The sequence below is a fragment of the Macaca fascicularis genome, chromosome 10 (assembly GCF_037993035.2).
Source record: "Macaca fascicularis isolate 582-1 chromosome 10, T2T-MFA8v1.1".
Taxonomy (NCBI): Eukaryota; Metazoa; Chordata; class Mammalia; order Primates; family Cercopithecidae; genus Macaca; species Macaca fascicularis.
In genome coordinates, this window is record NC_088384.1 from 28,462,345 (window position 1) to 28,480,879 (window position 18,535).

The 18,535-nt window shown below is 62.2% G+C and overlaps 2 protein-coding genes across 32 annotated transcripts in view; both read left to right on the top strand.

Annotated features, from left to right (window-relative positions):
• Window positions 1–6,871, top strand: part of CABIN1 (calcineurin binding protein 1) — a 163,912-nt gene extending 157,041 nt beyond the window's left edge. For 13 of the 30 annotated variants that reach the window (XM_005595386.4, XM_074004199.1, XM_074004193.1 and 10 more), the window contains 3 exons: window positions 4,350–4,514; window positions 5,734–6,047; window positions 6,285–6,871. In XM_005595386.4, coding sequence (XP_005595443.3) covers window positions 4,350–4,514; window positions 5,734–6,047; window positions 6,285–6,428 — 623 coding nt within the window. In that variant the 3' untranslated portion in view covers window positions 6,429–6,871. Of the gene's footprint in view, window positions 1–577; window positions 872–4,349; window positions 4,515–5,733; window positions 6,048–6,284 lie in introns of those variants that run through there. The other 17 variants (XM_005595388.5, XM_074004194.1, XM_074004195.1 and 14 more) reach the window with 7 other exon arrangements.
• A 3,268-nt stretch (window positions 6,872–10,139) lies between these two features.
• On the top strand, window positions 10,140–17,700 carry LOC102146680 (sushi domain-containing protein 2). 2 transcript variants are annotated; one of them, XM_045364327.3, is made up of 15 exons: window positions 10,140–10,254; window positions 11,700–11,910; window positions 12,138–12,289; window positions 12,786–12,953; window positions 13,419–13,593; window positions 13,747–13,948; window positions 14,139–14,224; window positions 14,314–14,582; window positions 14,668–14,811; window positions 14,909–15,067; window positions 15,860–16,108; window positions 16,229–16,501; window positions 16,618–16,794; window positions 16,883–16,985; window positions 17,070–17,700. In XM_045364327.3, the coding sequence occupies exons 1-15, from the start codon at window positions 10,179–10,181 to the stop codon at window positions 17,092–17,094; spliced, it is 2,469 nt and encodes an 822-aa protein (XP_045220262.1). In that variant the 5' UTR covers window positions 10,140–10,178; the 3' UTR covers window positions 17,095–17,700. The 2 variants fall into 2 exon arrangements, with proteins under 2 accessions (XP_045220262.1, XP_045220260.2); XM_045364325.3 differs by lacking the exon at window positions 16,883–16,985.
• Window positions 17,701–18,535: the final 835 nt, after the last annotated feature.

An 18,535-nucleotide genomic window follows, 5' to 3' on the forward strand; every position in this document is an offset into this window, starting at 1 on the left:
GGAGGCTGAAGCAGAATTGCTTGAAGCTGGGAGGTGGAGGTTGCAGTGAGCCGACCTCACGCTACTGCACTCCAGCCCGGGCAACAGAGCAAGACTCCATCTCAAAAAAGAGAACTGTAGTGGTTCTACCACCATGTGACCTTGGCCATCCCTTTTCTTCTTTCTGCCTCAATTTCCTGCATAAAATGGATAAGATGAAGATAATGGCACTGCAGGATTTGGAATGGTGCTTGGTATTAAGCAGAGACCTGGCATGGGTTTTGGGTTTTTTTTATATTTTTAGTGGAGACAGAGGTTTCCCCATGTTGGCCAGGCTGGTCTCGAACTCCTGACCTCAGGTGATCCACCTGCCTCGGCCTCCCATGCTGGGATTACAGGAATGAGCCACCACGCCCAGCCTGTTTGTTTTGAAACAGGGTCTCACTCTGTTGCCCAGGCTGGAGTGCAGCAGTGCGATCATGGCTCACTGCAGCCTCAACCGCCCTGGGCTCAGGTGATCCTCCCACCTCAGCCTCCCAGGTAGCTGAGACTACAAGCACAGGCCACTACACCTGGCTAATTTTTGTATTTTTTGTAGAGATGGGGTTTCACCATGTTGCCCAAGCTGATCTTAAACTCCTGGGCTCAGGAGATCCACTCGCCTCAGCCTTTCAAAGTGCTGGGATTACAGGTGTGAACCACCATGCCCCGCCTGGTGATGGTGATTTCAAGGTGTGGGGGTGATGGGAGCCCAGTGCCATAATCAGTTGGTCAGTGTCGGTAGCTGACTCACTCCCATGAAGACCCAGTTCCTGTCCCTCTGTCTCGGGCTGTCTTGCCTTGTACTCGTCTCATACTCTCATCTTGTAATTTTTGACGGTCAGGAATTTACAATGGCTTAGTGGGGTGGAGTTGGCTCAGGGTCTCGCACGTGGTTGCAGTCAAGGTATCATCAGTGCATCTGAGCTCCCTTGGGGTGTTGGCAGCCTCAGGTCCTCACTGGTTATTGGCCAGAGGCCTCGGCTCCTCCCATGGGCCTTTCTATAAACAACTGAGTGTCTCTGTGTCGTGGTGACTGGTTCTCCCCAGAGCCATTGACTCCACCGAGAGAACACAGAGGAAGCCTCGGTGTCTTTTATAACCTAATCTCAGGAGCTACTGAGATCACTGTAAGCCACACACACCTCCCCGGGGTGTGGGAGGGCCCGGTGGATGCCAGGGCCAGGGGTAGCGGGGTAGGGGGCTGGAGGCTGCCTGCTTTCCTTCTGCCTGCCTGTCCCACCGCCAAGCAGGCCAAAGCTGTAATTCACGTCCTTCTCTCCTCTAACTGTTAGATCTAAGAAAGAGGATCTGTTTCCTAGCATACCTTCTTCAGCCTGGAGAGTTGATCCTTTTCTATTCCCATTCCCAAAACCAAATTAAATGGCTTTTTGCCAGGATGAAACTTTTTTTTTTTTTTTTTTTTGAGACGGAGTCTCGCTCTGTCGCCCAGGCTGGAGTGCAGTGGCCGGATCTCAGCTCACTGCAAGCTCCTACTCTCGGGTTCCCGCCATTCTCCTGCCTCAGCCTCCCGAGTAGCTGGGACTACCGGCGCTCGCCACCGCGCCCGGCTAGTTTTTTGTATTTTTTAGTAGAGACGGGGTTTCACCGTGTTAGCCAGGATGGTCTCGATCTCCTGACCTTGTGATCCGCCCGTCTCAGCCTCCCAAAGTGCTGGGATTACAGGCGTGAGCCACCGCGCCCGGCCTAGGATGAAACTCTTGAATGACACTGGGGGCAGGGAGCAGCCCTCAGCTGAGAATGTGCCATTGTAGGCCTGGCCTCTTCCTAATGGCCCGTGCTCGGCATTCCCTGAGCAGCCCTGCTCTGCTTCCATACCTGCCCGCCTCAGGGCTGCCGCAGATCCGCAAGCAGAGGGCGTGTGGCTGGTCATGTTGGAGTGGGCATCCCCCAAGGGTCCTCAGAGCTTTCTGGGGTGGTAACACAGCCAAGCTGAAACAGGCATGTCCCCCCAGAGCCCATCCCACAACCTCTAGAAAGGGGGAAGCACCAGGAACAAGCTGGCCTCAGCAGGGCCAAGGCCCCCCAGGCTTGCTGCAACCGGCTGCTGCAGGGGACGGCAGGTTCTGCCTGCAGAGGCGCCCAGCAATTTGAGAGTGTCCAGGCCTGGAGCCACAGCTGGGCTGGGGATGAGGCTGGGAGCCAGGGCTGAGCAATGGCTGAGCCACTTGGGAGGGCACATTTGAGGATGAATTCTCTAAGGATGCTGTACTCAACGTGTGAGGGAGCCAGGAGGGCTGTGTAGCGGGGCCCCTGGCAGGTGCTGTTCCCAGGGTGGGCACCCCTGTCTCCAGTGGGAAGGTGGCCGCGGAACCAGGCAGGGTGCTCTCAGGTGCCCCTCTTCCCTAGGGAAGAGCTCACCCATCTACCCAGGCTGTGCTGACCAGGCCGTGGCCCCATGCAGCATTTGCATCCAGAGAGCTCGGGGTCAGTCAGGGCTCTTGTGTCCCCAGAGGGACCCTGGCACTGCCTGTCCAGGCATCTCTCTCCTCTGGGCACGTGCTTATCTCCTTTGCCATGTGCCTGCCCACCACAGCCCAGGACCTGGTTCCATGAACAGCTGCTAGAACAGTGCCTGGCCTTAGAAGAGGAAGACCCCTCTCTCTGAGGCAGTCAGGCCATCTAGGGTGAGGGGAGTGGAGCAAGGCGGGAGGGTGGAACAGGGGTTCCCAAATCTAGACTCAAGTAAGGGCACCACCCCTGAGCATGGTGAAGGGGGCTGGAATGCTGGCCCTCATGCAGGTCCCTAGAGGCCAGGGGGAGACAGAGCCAGGCCCAGAAGCCTCCTGGGATATAGGGCCTGGGAGACAACCAGCCCAGACCTGGCACCTGGCTCATGGGTCTGCGCTGAGGAGCAGGGAGAGTTGCCCCAGTGGCACAGGATTTTGGCCTGGCCACCTGCTTCCCACAGAGAACTCAAGTCGTGGGGTAGCTGGGGGAGCTCCAGACAGCCCTTTTCTGCAAGATGGATCCCCAAGTAGGCCTCTCCCCTCAGCCCCCCCCACCATAGTGCTCCTCATAAGGCAGCCAGGTAGCCTGGGGAGGGAGGGTGCCTGCCCCTGCCTCCTCCTGCAGAATGCCACAGCAAGAAAGCCAGGTGCCTGCCCTTCCACCCCCACTGAGGGGTGTGTCCAGCCAGGCTGCTGGCCTGCGGAAGGGCCACAGGACTGAGAAGGCCTGCTTGGTGGGTGTGTACCCAGCCCTGGTGAGCCCTGACCTGCCTGCAAGAGGTAGGGGAGTGGCTGGGAGCTTGGCAGGAGGAGCCTTCTGAGGAACTCATCCTTGCCAGACAGTGTTTCAGGGGCTGGACCTGGGAATGACAGTGAGCAAAGGAGGGAGTGGCCCGAGGGGGTGGAGGCTTGAGACAAGGCCTCAGCCAGCCTGGGGCAGGAGCTTCAGGCAAAGCAGCCCGATGGGCATGGCCATGGCTCCTGAGGCCTCTGCCTAGCCCAGCAGTCTCCTGCTGGCCCCAGCTTTGTACTGGGAGCTGTCACTCCTGCTGACCAAGGAGGGGAGCTGGCACCCCCTGCTGGAGAGGACAGAGGGCTTCCTGGCAGAGGAGTGGGATGGGGAGGCGGGGGCGGGCTGGAAAGGCAGTGGTTGATGAACAGTGTGATGGGAGAGTCCAGGCCTGAGTGAGAAGACGGGGAGCAGCAAGGGAAGCGAGGGCCATGTGGAGGGTGGGGGCAGGGCTTGGAGGCCTGGGAACTGGGGACCGATGCTGAGTAACCGCCTGACCAGCAGCCATATGGACAGCATTTGCCTCTTAGGCCCATCCTGGCCTTGGCACAACTGAGCCCAATTCCTGGCCCCTGCCTCAGGCCAGGAAAGGTGTAGTTGGCTGGACAGGAGCCACAGTGCCAGCATCCACTTTGGTCTTAGTTGGGTTGTTTGGGTTTTGGTCCTGATCTTGTTTCTGAATGCTGCTTATGTGAGCTGGAGGGAGAGTGGACACCACCCCGCATCCCCTCTCACTGCCTTTTGATGGGATCTTAGAGAGGCTGGGCCTCGAAGACTCAGGTGTGGCCCCACTGGATCAGGTGTACAGCCCTCTTGGGGGCGGGGAGCCCTCTGGGGGTGGGGAGCCAGCCCCCACCAGTGTCCTCTTGGGTGGTGAGTGATTTCTTGGCAGCACCAACCCGGGCTGCCCTGTGGAGGGGAGAGACGCCTCAGCCAGGACCCCAGCATTGGCCATGCTCCCCTGCCCAATGTCCCAGGGCACAGCCTGGGCCCATGGGACCTGGAACAGATGCATGGGAGCCTGTGGGGTGGATGAGTCCATTACCCGTGGTGAGCCCATGTCCCCACAGAGGGAGAAGAGCTGGCGAGAGTGGCAGAGGGCACGGGCTTCCCACCCCAGGAGCCACGGTGCAGTGCGCAAGTGAAGACGGCCCCCACAAGTTCCCCAGCAGAGCCACACTGCTGGCCAGCAGAGGCTGCCCCAGGGACAGGCACCGAGCCCACCTGCAGCCAGGGTAAGGCGAGTTGGGAGCAGCCCAGCACCAGCCCGCAGGAGGCTGCCTCACAGCTGGCAGCCAGGGTGGGTTTCCTGTCCTGGCCTTGGAGGGCAGGGCCTGGGGATGCCCCATGGAATGAGATGGGGAGGAAATGGGGGTAGTGCAGGCCGGAGAGGGGAGCCAAGAGAGAGGCCCAGGCTGAAGAGTTTGGCTCATGGCCCATTGTGTCAGGGGCTGGGTAAGGAGGGACACCAGAGGCTTATTCTGTCCCTGGCATCATGGAAGGGTACTAGCGAGGGCAGGCAGCCTGCTTGGGCGTACTGCAAGACCCAGGCTGAGCCCAGAGTGGGGAAAGAGGGGCAGTCATGGACAGGGAGGAGCATGGGCCCCGTAACAGACACTTGAGGGACATCAGCAGCAGGCAGAAGGGTGGACAGGTTGGGCTGGGCCAAGCAGGCTTCCCTGTCGGCAACCACGTCAGATTCTAGCCCTGGCCTCTGTCCGGCCTGTTCCCACCAGCTGCTCCAACCAGGCAGGCCCCTTGGGGACTCCTCCTGGCGTGGGCCTCCCACAGACCACTCGGGATGGCAGGACCTGGCGCCAGCCCCTGGGGGCCAGGCATGGGCTCTGTGTAAACCCCATTCCTTTTAAAGCCATGGGGCTGCAGAGGAATGTGGAGGCGAGCCAGGCCAGCCGGGTCCTCCCGGCTCATGCAGCTCCCTAGAGGCTGCCAGGCCTGCAACTGTCCCAGCTTTCAGGCTCTGGGCAAACTCAGCCCCTTGCTCCCTCTGGAGGATGAGGTGAAAGTGGAGGCCCTGGAGCCAGCCCAGTGACCACACCTAGCTGAGTGACCAGCTCTGGGCTTCAGTGTCCTCCCTGGGGCATAGACACCAATAGGACATGGATCCTAGGATGGTTGTGGGGATGTGACAGTTCATGCAAGCATGATGCCTGGAGGTCTTACAGAACCCAGCAAGGCTTGGGGAGTCTCAGGCCCTGGGCTTTTTGAGTTCATGGTGTTACTGGGTGAGGTTCACAGTCCCAGCTCCTCACAGCCCAGGGCCAGAGTTGGGTCCCTGCAGGCTTGAGCCAAGTATCTGCCCAGGGTAGAAGCCTTGGAGCCTGCCAGCCAGCACAAACTACACAGCATAAAGACCCAGGACCAGTGGGGGCGAGATAAAGTGCTCACTGTGTGATGCAGCAGGCAGGAGGTGCTCTTGGTCCCTTTGTCTTCCAGAGGGGAAACTGAGGCCTGAGCCGAGAAGGGAAGGGGAGGCTCAGGAGGCTGCGAGTGAGACTCAGCCCCTGAGCTCTCCCCCAACAGCTGCCAGCTCCAAGGCCCCCAGCGGTGGGAGTGCCCAGCCACCAGAGGGTCACCCAGGCAAGGCAGAGCCCAGCCGGGCTAAGTCCCGCCCCCTGCCCAACATGCCAAAGCTGGTCATCCCCTCCGCCGCCACCAAGTTCCCCCCTGAGATCACCGTCACGCCACCCACCCCAACCCTGCTCTCCCCCAAAGGCAGCATCTCGGAGGAGACCAAGCAGAAACTGAAGGTGACCTCAGGGTCTGGGCCGGAACCACGCGTGTGGGTGGGCGGCACAGGTTACAAGGGGACCTAGGGTGGGGGTGGGGGTGGCAGGAGGGGCTGGGGGTGTAGGTGAGGATGGCATAGGGGCCTGGGACAGGGGTGAGGGTGAATCGGGAGTCTGGGGCAGGGGTGAAGGTGGCAGAGGGGTTTGGGGCAGAGCCCAACCATCCCTGACTAGTGCCCCGCTCGGCCCTCTCTGCAGTCAGCCATCCTTTCTGCCCAGTCTGCTGCCAACGTGAGGAAGGAGAGCCTGTGCCAGCCGGCCCTGGAGGTCCTGGAGACATCCAGCCAGGAGTCCTCGCTGGAGAGCGAGACAGACGAGGACGACGACTACATGGACATTTGAGGGGCCCTTGCAGCCCCACCGCCACGCCCCAGGAGACTGGCCAGGCCTGGGATGCCCTGGAATGCCCCCTCAGCCTGGACCCTGGGCAGGGCCAGAGGCCCACGTGGGATGCCACTCCCCACACAGCCCCCAGGCCTGCCCAGTCCACCTCCTCATGGCATTCACCCTGTACCCAGGTCAGGGCTGTCCACACCACGTGGGAGCCCAGAGGAGGAGGGGTCCACCTTAGCCATGTGAAGGTGGATTGGTCGCCCTCTGCACGCCAGGCGGCATCGTTTTCTATGAAATGTTGACTTTCTAAATCTGCCCACACCCAGCTGGCCATGTCCACCCCTCGACGCCGGGATGAGCCGGCTGTGCCTGTGTCACAGTGGAGGGGTCCTTTAGGGCCAGGCTCGCCCCTCACTTTTTTTGGTTGCTTTTCTAATAAAGATGGAACAGTTGTCTTTGCCTCTTTGCTCACCTCTAGGGGGCAATCCCGCAGAGTCTCGGGTGGAGGGTTGCTGTCCCCAGGGATTCTGGGCCTGGGCCTTTACTGCCATAGCCCATGGGGCAGGGCCCAGCCCCCATCCTTCTCCAGCATCTCAGGGATCAACCAGGCAACCAAAGCAGCGACTGGGGGTGCCCAGTGGGGTAAGGAGAGTGCCGGTTTGGGGCTGGGCTGGGCAGACGCCTCCAGTGCAGCTGGAGCCGGGCCTCAAAAGGGGCATTAGGTGCATCCCCAGAACTCCCCCGGCTGTTGGTGGGTGGGAGGCTGTAAGGTGGGAGGGCAGGCAGGACTGGGGCTGCTGAGAGGCTGGGAGGAGGGGCCGTCAGGGAGGGAAAGGGGGGATGGGGCCGGCAGGGAGGACACTTAGTCCCAACACCATCGCCCTAACAGGGCCAGTCAGAGAATAGCTGTGGGGCTCAGTGCAAGACGTAAATATGAAGCCCCTTGTTCAAAAATGATTAAGGATTTTTTTTTCTTTTCTTTTTTTTCTTTTTTCTTTTTCTTTTTTCTTTTTTTTTTTTTTTTGAGGCAGTCTCACTCCGTCTCCCAGGCTAGAGTGCAGTGGCACGATCTCAGCTCACTAAACTTCCGCCTTTCGGGTTCAAGCGATTCTCCTGCCTCAGCCTCCCAAGTAGCTGAGACCACAGGCACACGCCACCACTCCCGGCAATTTTTGCATTTTTAATAGAGATGGAGTTTCACCATATTGGCCAGGCTGGTCTCGAACTCCTGACCTCAAGAGATCCACCCACCTTGGCTACCCAAACTGCTGAGATTACAGGCGTCAGTCACCATGCCTGATCAAAAATGATTACGGATTTTTTTTTTTTTTTTTTTTTTTTTTTTTTTTTTTTGAGACGGAGTCTCGCTCTGTCACCCAGGCTGGAGTGCAGTGGCTGGATCTCAGCTCACTGCAAGCTCCGCCTCCCGGGTTTACGCCATTCTCCTGCCTCAGCCTCCCGAGTAGCTGGGACTACAGGCGCCTGCCACCTCGCCCGGCTAAGTTTTTGTATTTTTAGTAGAGACGGGGTTTCACTGTGTTAGCCAGGGTGGTCTTGATCTCCTGACCTCGTGATCCGCCCGTCTCGGCCTCCCAAAGTGCTGGGATTACAGGCTTGAGCCACCGCGCCCGGCCTATGATTAAGGATTTTAAAGCAGCCCCCACAGAGCATTAAACAAGCCCCTGAAGCTGGCCCCGCCCCTGAAGGTTCCAGGCCCATCTGTTTTGGGGATGTACAGGTTCCAGGGGCCCAAACCCACCCTTCACCACCCTCTTCCCCTCCCAGCACCACAGGGGCCCTCCTGGCCCCTGGGACCGCCCACGAAGCAGGCTCTCTGTCCAGGATGGAGATGGGGACCCTCCTCACTGCCCTGTGCCCCTCATGGGCTGGACATGCCCACCACCCAGGAAGGAAGGCGTAAAGGGCTGGGCACCGCCCTTGTGGAACCAGAGGCTTGGCGGCCCTAGATGGTTCTGGCTGAACCCGCCTTCGGAGGGCTGAGATGAGCTGGCCAGCCGCAGTTACTCAGCTGACGCCCCCTCCCTGCAGGGCCTGGGGTAAGGAGCTTCCCAGACTGCACACCTAGCCCCCACCGCACTTCCATCATCTCCGGACACACACAGCAAGGGTGCCCAGGCCAGAAACAGGAAGCAGCAGCTCTTCGTCCTCCTGTTCCCGGGAACCGTCTCAGCCAACCCCCAACACCCCTCCCTGGATCCTCACCTCAGGGACACCTCGGACCCTCCCCTGCACCCAGTACTGTAGGGAGAAACCTCAGCCCTGGGCCCGGGATGAGTGCCCTCGCCAGCCTGGGATCAGGAGACAGGCTCTCCCTGGCTCAGCACCTGAGTGTCCACTCACAGGACACTCACCTGCAGAGATGCCCTGAGCGCCGTTGTGGGTTAAGGGACTTTCTCCCCTCTGGAAACAGTCGCTGGGAAGCTGAAGGTCTTGAGGGCCTCTCACCAAATGTCTTTGGGAGGTGGGAAGACATCAAATGTGGGTGTGGCTTCCCTGGAACAGCTGTGTGTGAGGACTCAGGAGCCAAGTCCCCCAGCGCACGCCTCTAACACCTTCAGTAAGGGCCAGCCCTCTGGAGCCACAGGTGGCTGCCAACACGCTGTGGTTCCCAGCAGGCACCACCCAGGCAAGAGAGAGAACAGGCCGGGGAACAATGGACTGGCCTGGCCCCAAGTGCTGGGCAGATCAGAGACCAGATGGCCTAAGCTCATGCCCTGGGGCCAGCTCTGACTCCCTGCAAGTGTGGCAAGAGTCCCTTTTGGACACCTTGAGAAGCTGCAGCTGGGAGAGGACCACCCGCCTGTCTGGACATCCAGCCCAGATGGCAGGGCCCAAGTGACCAATCCCAGGCCACAGCCCTTACGGCCCACCCTGGCTGCAGGGGCTCCCAGAAGCCACCAAGGGCCTGACTTGGCCTTGCCTGTCCACATCTGAGCTTCAGTTTCCTCATCTGCTCAAGAAGGGGAGGGAAACACTGATTAGATTATGCAAACTCTGAGTGGCAGGATTAGGTGTGGCTGGGAGAGTCAAGGCTCCCCAGTGTGGTGGCATCTCTGGAGCCCGGGGATGGGCCCTGTCTCCCTTCTGGCCCCCCAGCTGGGCTTGAGTACTTCCTCTCCCCTCCCTCCTTCCTCCCTCCGGAGGGGTCCCCTGCAGAGCTGCCTCAGCCCCAGGGCTCAGCCTGTGTCTGACCCAAACAGCTCCCGCATCCCGGGAGGATGAGTTGGGAGCACCTCCTTCCTGCAGGAAGATGAGGGCTAGAGATGGAGGTCAATGTCAGGGCCACAGAGGCTAGACTCCTGCCTGGAGCTTAAACAGCCCTGCCTTACCCACCCTGTGCATCCCATCCTCTGCTGCAGCCCCGCCCGGCACACCCTGCACACAGGGCGGGGCTGGGACCCGGGGTCTGAGCTTTGGCCTCTGGACATCCGGCTCATCGCCTGCCAAAGGCCCTACAGCTGGAGGCTCCAGCCTCCTCACCCTCCCACAGGGTCCCAGGGCCGACCCATGCCTGCGGGCCAGGAATGTGCTAACGGGGCAGGTTGGGCCTTGCTGGTCCACGCAGGCACCTGTGGACTTTGAGAGGGGACCCGGCGGGGAGGGGCGAGGAGGGGCGGGGCGGGGCGGGGCGGTGCCGCAGAGTGCAGGGCGGGCGGGGCCAGGCCGGCTGGGAATGAGCTTCTCTGGCCGCCTTGCCTCAGAGCCACTGCACTGCTGGCTGCAGACACAGACTGCACCATGAAGCCAGCCCTCCTGCCCTGGGCCCTGCTGCTGCTGGCGACAGCCCCCGGCCCAGGCCCTGGACCCGCAGCAGGTATGCCTCCCTGCCCTCCTGTGCCCCCATCTGTCTGTCCATCTGGCTGCAGCCAGGCCTGGGCAGACCACCCTCTGGGCTCAGCCTCTGTCCACCTGTCAGGCCATCTGTGGCTGTGCTAGGGGTGGTGGGAAGAAATTCTGAGGGTCCATGTCGTGGGGCAGCCCATGGGGATGGGAGATCTGAGCCAGGCCCACCCTAAACCCGCTGGGAGCTAGGAGGGAGGCCGGGGAGACCAGCAGAGGCCTCAGCCTGCGTCCCCAGTCCTGACAGGGCGGGATCGCGGAGGGGGAGCCAGGATTGTGGGTCCTCATCAGGGTGGGGCTGAATCCGGGAAAGTCTAGGGGAAGCCCCGAACTCTAGAACCAGGACACTGGCCACAGGCCACCCCCCACCCCACTTCCCATTCACCCTCCTGCCACTTATCTCACTTGCAAGCATCTCTCGGCCTCCTTCCCCGACCCCTGTGCGCCACCACATCCTTGGCCAGTACATATTTATTGTTGTTCTTAAGTGCCAGGCACTGCACTTAGTGGAGTGGGGCCAGCGGGGTGGCTCAGGCCTAGGCCTGGCCCTTGACTGGCCTCTTTTGATGGGGGATGGGGAAGGGCCAGGGACGTACGATTCCGTCTTGGGTGCAGGTACCTGCCCCAGTCCCTCCCTGCAACCCTTCCTTTATGCCAACCCCTGGAAATATGGCCCTGCCGCAGGTCTCATGGCCCATAGGAGATGCTTTGGGCCCGGCGCTCACAGCCCCTCACGGTGTGCACCCCCACTTCCCTTTCCCCACTGCTGGGACCCCTGCTTAAAATGTCCCTCCTCTCCCCAAAAAGGAGGGGAGCAGCCCTGGCCTTCTGCCCTGAGGGCGGGGTTCTCTTTGGGGTCTCAATTGCAGTCCCTGGGAGAGTGAGAAGGGTCAAGTTCAGACCCTGCACCATTCCCTACCAGGCCTCGAATGGGACTCTTGGCAGCCATGCCCCCCACCCCAATCCAGGCAAGCAAGAGGGGTTCTGCAGGCTTCAGGCCCCTCGGAAGGTGCACTGTCCACAGACACTCTGGGGAGCCAAGAGAGGTCGAGGGCTCCGGCTACCGTGGCCCTCTGAGGACCCCCACCTGTGGGATAGAGGACTTGGTGGCTGAAGTATAGTCATGCCCAGGGGCTTCTCCTGACCCTGCAGGGCTGAGCGGATGCAGCCTTTTGCCTCTTCTCGCTGCATTCTAGCCCGTCAGGGCAACAGCCAGATGGTCTATGCTAAGATTCATCCTATCCCCACGGGCCCTGTGCCTTTCTACCATGTCCACGTGGTGGCCAGTGCAGTTCCCAGCCAGCGTTCTCCTGGGATGCTGCTGTCCAATGGGCTGTGGGAGGAACAGAGACAGGCCTTGCACGTGGGGCAGCCAGTCCGGCACCTGCCAGGCCAGGCCCTCAGCATCCTCTCCTCCAGATGCCCAAGACAGCTGCTCCATGCGCTGTGGCGCCCTGGACGGTCCGTGTTCCTGCCACCCGACGTGCTCCGGCCTTGGCACCTGCTGCTTAGATTTCCGGGACTTCTGCCTGGAGATCTTGCCCTACTCAGGCTCTATGATGGGCGGCAAGGACTTTGTGGTGCAGCACTTCAAGATGTCCAGCCCCACAGACACCAGTGCGATCTGCAGGTTGGGAAGCCCAGGAGGCCGGGCACCGGGGCCCCACACCCCCATCCCCGTGCGTGCTGAGGGCTCAGACCCACTGGCTGGCTGAGTGGAGCCCCTCAGACCCAGGACAGGCAGGAGGGCACAGGGACGACTGGCTGGCTGGGTTCCCCAGGGAGGTCGGGGGCCCGGACTGTCGAGAGGCTCAGCCTGTGATGGCCCAGCCCCTCCTACCACCACTATGCCCGTAGGTTTAAGGAGAGCATCCAGACCCTCGGCCATGTGGACTCCTCCGGGCAAGTGCACTGTGTGTCACCCTTGCTCTATGAGAGCGGCCGCGTCCCCTTCACCGTCTCACTGGACAACGGCCACTCCTTCCCTCGCGCGGGCACCTGGCTGGCTGGTGAGCCCTCAGCCCTCCTCCCTACCCACAGCCTGCCCCCACGGGGACTTTCCCCAGCACTAATCTATGCACACCAAGACTTGGCCCGCCCGTGCCCTGCCACTCTGGCTGAACCAGTCCCTTAGGAGGCCTGCCCGCCTGCGAGAGTTCCTTCAGCTCCTCTCCACTCCCTGGCATCCAGACAGCGATCCCAGCCCAGAGTGAGTGGGAGCTGCAGGGGTCCCTAGAGAGGTGGGCCGGTGCCTATCCACTGAGCTCCGCCACGCCAGGGCAGGGGAGAAGCCGGGTGGAGGCTAGAGGCGTGGGCAGTGGAGGGAGGGCAGGCCCCTGCCTCTGCGGCCTCAGTGTCCTTTTCTGCTGTGAGGGCGGGAGACACCATCACCCAGCTGCTGCCGTGCATTGGCCCTGGGGGCTCCCACAGCCCTTGAAGACTTAGGGCCTCCTCCCTGCACCCCCTGGGCCCAGGCCCTCACTCACCCCTCACGTCCCCGCCCAGTGCACCCCAACAAAGTGTCAATGATGGAAAAGAGCGAGTTGGTGAACGAGACGCGTTGGCAATACTATGGCACCGCCGACACCTCAGGCAACCTCAGCCTGACCTGGCACGTCGAGGCACTGCCCACACAGACTGTCACCATCGAGCTGTGGGGCTATGAGGAGACGGGTGAGGCCAGCTGAGGGCTGGGGTGGCATCCAGAGCTTTGGGCCCCCAGAGGTGGGAGGAAGGGAGTCCCAGCTGTGTGGGGACAGGAGGGGAGTTTCCAGGTGGGGCTGAGGAGGGAAGGGGATCCCAGGCAGAGACTGGGGATTCGGATGGAGGGAAGTGCAGGTCAGGGGGGTCAGGCAGGTGGGAGGGGTCAGCTGCGTGGGGCCTGGCTCCCGGGGAGGAGGCTCATGCGGAACCCCTGCATGGCTGGCATGGCCCTGGGCCCAGCTTCCAGTAGGGACATGGATCCTGGAGTGTGGCAGGAGGTGGTGGTCATCCAAGCCAGGGTCCCTGCTAGAACACCGCCTCCTAAGGGGACTGCCTGGCGGTCCATCCACCCACCTGTCAGGCTGCTGTAGGTGCCAAGGCCTGGGGCCAGGCCTCCAAGAAGCCCCAGGGCTAACCAGGCCTCCTCTCCCTCAGGAATGCCCTACTCACAGGAGTGGACTGCAAAGTGGTCATACTTGTACCCCCTGGCCACAAACATCCCCAACTCTGGCTCTTTCACCTTCACCCCAAAACCTGCTCCTCCCAGCTACCAGAGATGGCGAGTGGGTGCACTTCGGATCATCGACAGCAAAAATTATGCGGGGCAGAAGTAAGGAGGCGTGGAGGCGCAGGTGATGGGCGGAGGGCCCGGCTGCCTGCGGCCCATCGTGCTTGCCTGCGCAGCCCAGGTTGGGGGTGGGGAGAGTGGGTGACCATGGGGTGGTGTGGCCTGGCCCCAGCTCCAGCATCATTGTCTCCACAGGGACGTGCAGGCGCTCTGGACCAATGACCACGCGCTGGCCTGGCACCTGAGCGATGACTTCCGAGAGGACCCTGTGGCCTGGGCACGTACTCAGTGCCAGGCCTGGGAGGAGCTGGAGGATCAGCTGCCCAGCTTCCTAGAGGAGCTGCCGGACTGCCCCTGCACCCTGACCCAGGCCCGGGCGGACTCCGGCCGCTTCTTCGTGAGGCTCCCATCAGGGCCCAGGAGAGGGGATGAGGGTGTCACCTCCCCACTGAGGACAGCACCAGGGGAGGCAGACAGAGGTGTCCTGGAGGGTGGGGCGGGGGTCTCAGGGCCCCTGTAGGGTTGGCCTCGGGAAGGGGATGACAGAACCGGAGGCCACTGGATGACAGCCACCTGCTGCTCTGCAGACGGACTACGGCTGTGACATGGAGCAGGGCAGTGTGTGCACCTACCACCCCGGGGCCGTGCACTGTGTGCGCTCTGTGCAGGCCAGGTGAGCCCCCAGGCTGGGGCCGGGGCGGGGACTGGGGACAGGGGTGGGCTCCCAACAGTGGCCTGGCCGTGACCCACTGGCTCCCGCAGCCCTCGGTACGGCTCGGGTCAGCAGTGCTGCTACACAGCGGACGGGACGCAGCTCCTGACGGCTGACTCCAGCAGCGGCAGCACTCCCGACCGCGGCCATGACTGGGGCGCACCCCCGTTCCGCACGCCACCCCGAGTGCCCGGCATGTCCCACTGGCTCTACGATGTCCTCAGCTTCTATTACTGCTGCCTCTGGGCACCCGACTGCGCCCGCTACATGCAACGGCGGCCCTCCAATGACTGCCGCAACTACCGGCCCCCGCGACTAGGTGGGTGCCATCCTGTGCCCCGGACCCTGGGAAAGATCGGGCTGGGCTGGGGTGCACCCCACCTGACCCTCCACTCTCACCCCAGCCTCCGCCTTCGGAGACCCACACTTTGTGACCTTTGACGGCACCAACTTCACATTCAATGGGCGCGGAGAGTACGTGCTGCTAGAGGCAGTGCTGACTGACCTGAGGGTGCAGGCGCGGGCCCAGCCCGGGAGGATGTCCAACGGTGAGGCCAGGGCTAGGGGCTGCTCTGGGTGGCGCAGGGTAGATCCAAGGTGGGAGGCTGGAGCCAAGTGGCGCCCGTTCCGCTTCCACCACCACAGGCACACAGACCCGTGGCACAGGGCTGACTGCAATGGCCGTCCAGGAGGGCAACTCAGACGTGGTGGAGGTCAGGCTGGCCAACGGGACCAGAGGTCTGGAGGTGCTGCTGAACCAGGAGGTGCTGAGCTTCGCCGAGCAGAGCTGGATGGACCTGAAGGGTGAGTAGTCCAGCCACGCGAGGCTTCGGGCTGCCCTCACCTCCTCCCCATTCCTGCGGGGAGACTGAGGGGAAGCCCTGGGCCTTCACGCCTCTCCCAGCCCTGGCTAGAGGCCTAGGCGGTCCGACCTCAGGCCTTCACACCCACCAAGGTGCCCACATCATACCCACCTGGTCAAAAGCCAAGAGGCCAGGATGGGGGGACATGTCCTCCCTACGGAGCATCCCGGGAGCCATCTGGAGGGAACTCACCTGGTAACGTTCACCGCTGGCCTGCACAGAGCCAGTCTTGTGCTCCTGTCGCTCCCTCAGTCCTCAAAAGCCACTGCAAGGTCGCCAGCCCTGCACGGTTAAGGATGTCCCTGGCAAGCGGTAGCTCCAGCATCCGAACCCCTTGCTTCAGGGAACTGAGCGAATGAAAAGATTCCTGGTTGGGATGGGTGGGGACCTGGGAGGGGCCTGTCAGCACTGAGGGTGCAAGGACCCTCGGGACGTGCCCAGGCAGGTGTGGCTGCTGCAGCCAAGGCCAGAGGGACCCACACGTGCATCTCAGCATCCCCGGGGGGTTCACCGCAGGGGCTGCACCTCAGGTGCCGCTGGGGGTTCCACCACAAGCAAGGCAGGGGTGGTGGAGGGTCATGGTCAGCAGAATTGGCCCTGGGGACGCCCTCCCTTCCCCTGCAGGTGCCCTCACCCACAGCCCCTGGGTGCCAACCACCCTGTCCTGGGGCTGCAGGAGGGCAGAACATGGTGTCCACAGCAGGTGACCCTGACCCGTCCCACTTGTGCCCAGGAATGTTCCTGTCGGTGGCTGCCAGGGACACGGTCTCCATCATGCTGGCATCAGGGGCCGGCCTGGAGGTCAGCGTGCAGGGCCCGTTCCTGAGTGTGTCCGTCCTGCTGCCTGAGAAGTTCCTCACCCACACCCACGGCCTCCTTGGAACACTGAACAATGACCCCACCGACGACTTCACCCTGCGCAGCGGGCGCGTCCTGCCCCCGGGCAGCAGTCCCCGGGAGCTGTTCCTGTTTGGGGCTGACTGTGAGTGACCGTGGAGTATATGGGGCAGACGGCGCGGGGACTGGGGGAAACATGGCACGGGCGGGGCTTAGGGACCAAGGGAAGCCACGCCCAGCCAGGCCCCCGTCGTGTATCTTCCAGGGGCCGTGCACAACGCGTCCTCCCTGCTCACCTACGACTCCTGGTTCCTGGTCCACAACTTCCTGTACCAACCCAAGCATGACCCCACCTTCGAACCCCTCTTCGCCGGTGAGACCACCCTCAACCCCAGCCAGGCACAAGAGGCAGCCAAACTATGTGGCGACGATCATTTCTGCAACTTCGATGTGGCGGCCACTGGGAGCCTGAGCACGGGCAATGCCACTCGGGTGGCCCACCAGCTGCACCAGCATCGCATGCGGAGTCTGCAGCCAGGTGAGGGCGGGCGGGGGAGGTGGGCACCTTGTCCTGGGACAGGACCCCCCAGGGTGGCCAAATGTGTGGATGCATGGCAGCTCAGGCCTGTTGTCTGCACTCTGCCCCCATCCCAGTCGTGTCCTGTGGCTGGCTGGCCCCACCTCCCAATGGACAAAAGGAGGGCAACAGGTACCTGGCGGGTTCCACCATCTACTTCCACTGTGACAACGGCTACAGCCTGGCCGGGGCAGAGACCAGCACCTGCCAGGCTGATGGCACCTGGTCCTCACCCACCCCGGAGTGCCAGCCAGGTGAGGACACTCTGCTCATATACCTGCCTGCACCTGTCCCCACTCACCACCCCAGAGGGCCCCTCGCTGACACTCGCTCCCCCACCAGGACGCAGCTACGCGGTGCTGTTGGGCATCATCTTTGGGGGCCTCTCGGTGGTGGCGGCGGTTGCGCTCGTCTATGTGCTGCTGCGACACAGGAAGGGCAACATGTGAGACCCCCCAGCCCCTGTGCCGAGACCCCGGGGCCGCCGGTGGGACTGCTGAGCCTACTTCTAACTGCGTCTCTGTTGCAGGCACATCTGGGGCACACAGCCCTGATGGGAGCATCTCGTCTGTGAGCACCAGGCCAAGACTCCTGAGAACAGGCACCCCAGTCCTGCTACTCCCGCATCCCCAGGACCAGACACCTGGGACCCAGACACTTGATACCTGGGCCTTTAACCCCCTACTCTGTCATCTCAGACCTCAGGCAGGAGGCCCAGATTTCCAACACCCAAGCCCCGTGCTAGCAGCGCTCCGTGCTGTTCCCCAAATACTCACGGCTCTAATCCCCTGAAACTTCATACCCTGGGATTCTAATACCTGTGTCCTGAGCCCTTTCACGCCCACACCTGAGCCTCAGATTCCAATACCTCACTCCCCACAGCCTGACGCCAGGGCCCCTGACCGCTGATCTGTGGAGGCCTGCTCCCTGACCGTGCGGGCACCAGTGCAGTGCTGCCTTGATTCCTGGACCCCTGGGCCCAGCCTGGGACTCCAGATGGGGTGAGAACGGGCCTCAGAACCCCAGGGCAGACAGCAAGACCCCCAGCGGCAGAGACCTCCCTCAGGACTCCAGGCTTGTAATTTCTAACTCTTCTGGGAGGTCACTCAGGAACACCCTCCCTGCCTGTGCAAGGAGAAAACAAGCGCCTTGTTTCCTTCCCTGGTCTCCTGGTGTTCATGTGGCGCCCTGGTTCTGGAGAGTTCCATGACCGCCCCGCGGGGTCACCACCAACAGTATCCAGAGTGAGGCAGGTCTGAGCCCCACCTGCTTCTTCCACACGCAGGTTGCCGGGGATGCTCCCTCCCCAGGCTCGCTCTCCATGTGTGCAGTGGGATGGAGAACTGTGGCCTCTTCGTGGCGTGGGGAAGCCGCCAACACAGCACAGGGCTCACTTGGGTTTCTCAAGAGATGGAGAGGGACAGCCCTCCCCCAGCACAGGTGCCACCCCCTCACCACGCCCTGGCGCGCTCTGGCAAGCACTGCCCTGCAGCCTCAGCTCCTTGGCTGGGAGCAGTCACTGGCAGGGTCAGCTCCAAGTCCTCAGGAGACCAGCGCCCAGGCTCCTTAGCCCAGGAATGTCCAGAATCTGGGCACAGAGCCCAGGCCTCAGCCGCCGTGGCCCACCTGAGCAGCTCCTCTGCACTTCCTGTGGGGCCCAGCATGGAGGCACAGCCCCCGAGGCTGCTGGAGGATGACCAGGGCCTATCAACCTTTGTGGAGAGGGTCCTGAATGGGGGCTCAGGCAGGGTAGCATTGGTCAGATTTGCCCCTTAGGTCTCAGAGAAAGTGCTGGAGAGGGTGAGGCTGGAGGTTGGGGGCTGGGTGGAGAACGGGGTTGGGAGGAGAGGAGCGGGGGAGTTGAGCCCCCTCAGTGTGGCCTGCAGCGCTGGGAGTGGCCACATGGGGGCAGCAGGGTGTAGGAACAGCGAATCTGGGTGCCGGGAGGTTGGGAGGGCAGTCAGCCCCGCCCTGCAGCTGGATCAACAGGGTTGG

Excerpts from the sequence above, each read along its gene's own strand:
- LOC102146680 (XM_045364325.3), top strand. The coding sequence starts at position 10,179 with ATGAAGCCAGCCCTCCTGCCCTGGGCCCTGCTGCTGCTGGCGACAGCC. Across the intron at positions 14,812-14,908 it reads GCCCGGGAGGATGTCCAACG|GCACACAGACCCGTGGCACA; the intron begins GTGAGGCCAGGG and ends CCACCACCACAG. Across the intron at positions 16,502-16,617 it reads CATGCGGAGTCTGCAGCCAG|TCGTGTCCTGTGGCTGGCTG; the intron begins GTGAGGGCGGGC and ends CCCCCATCCCAG.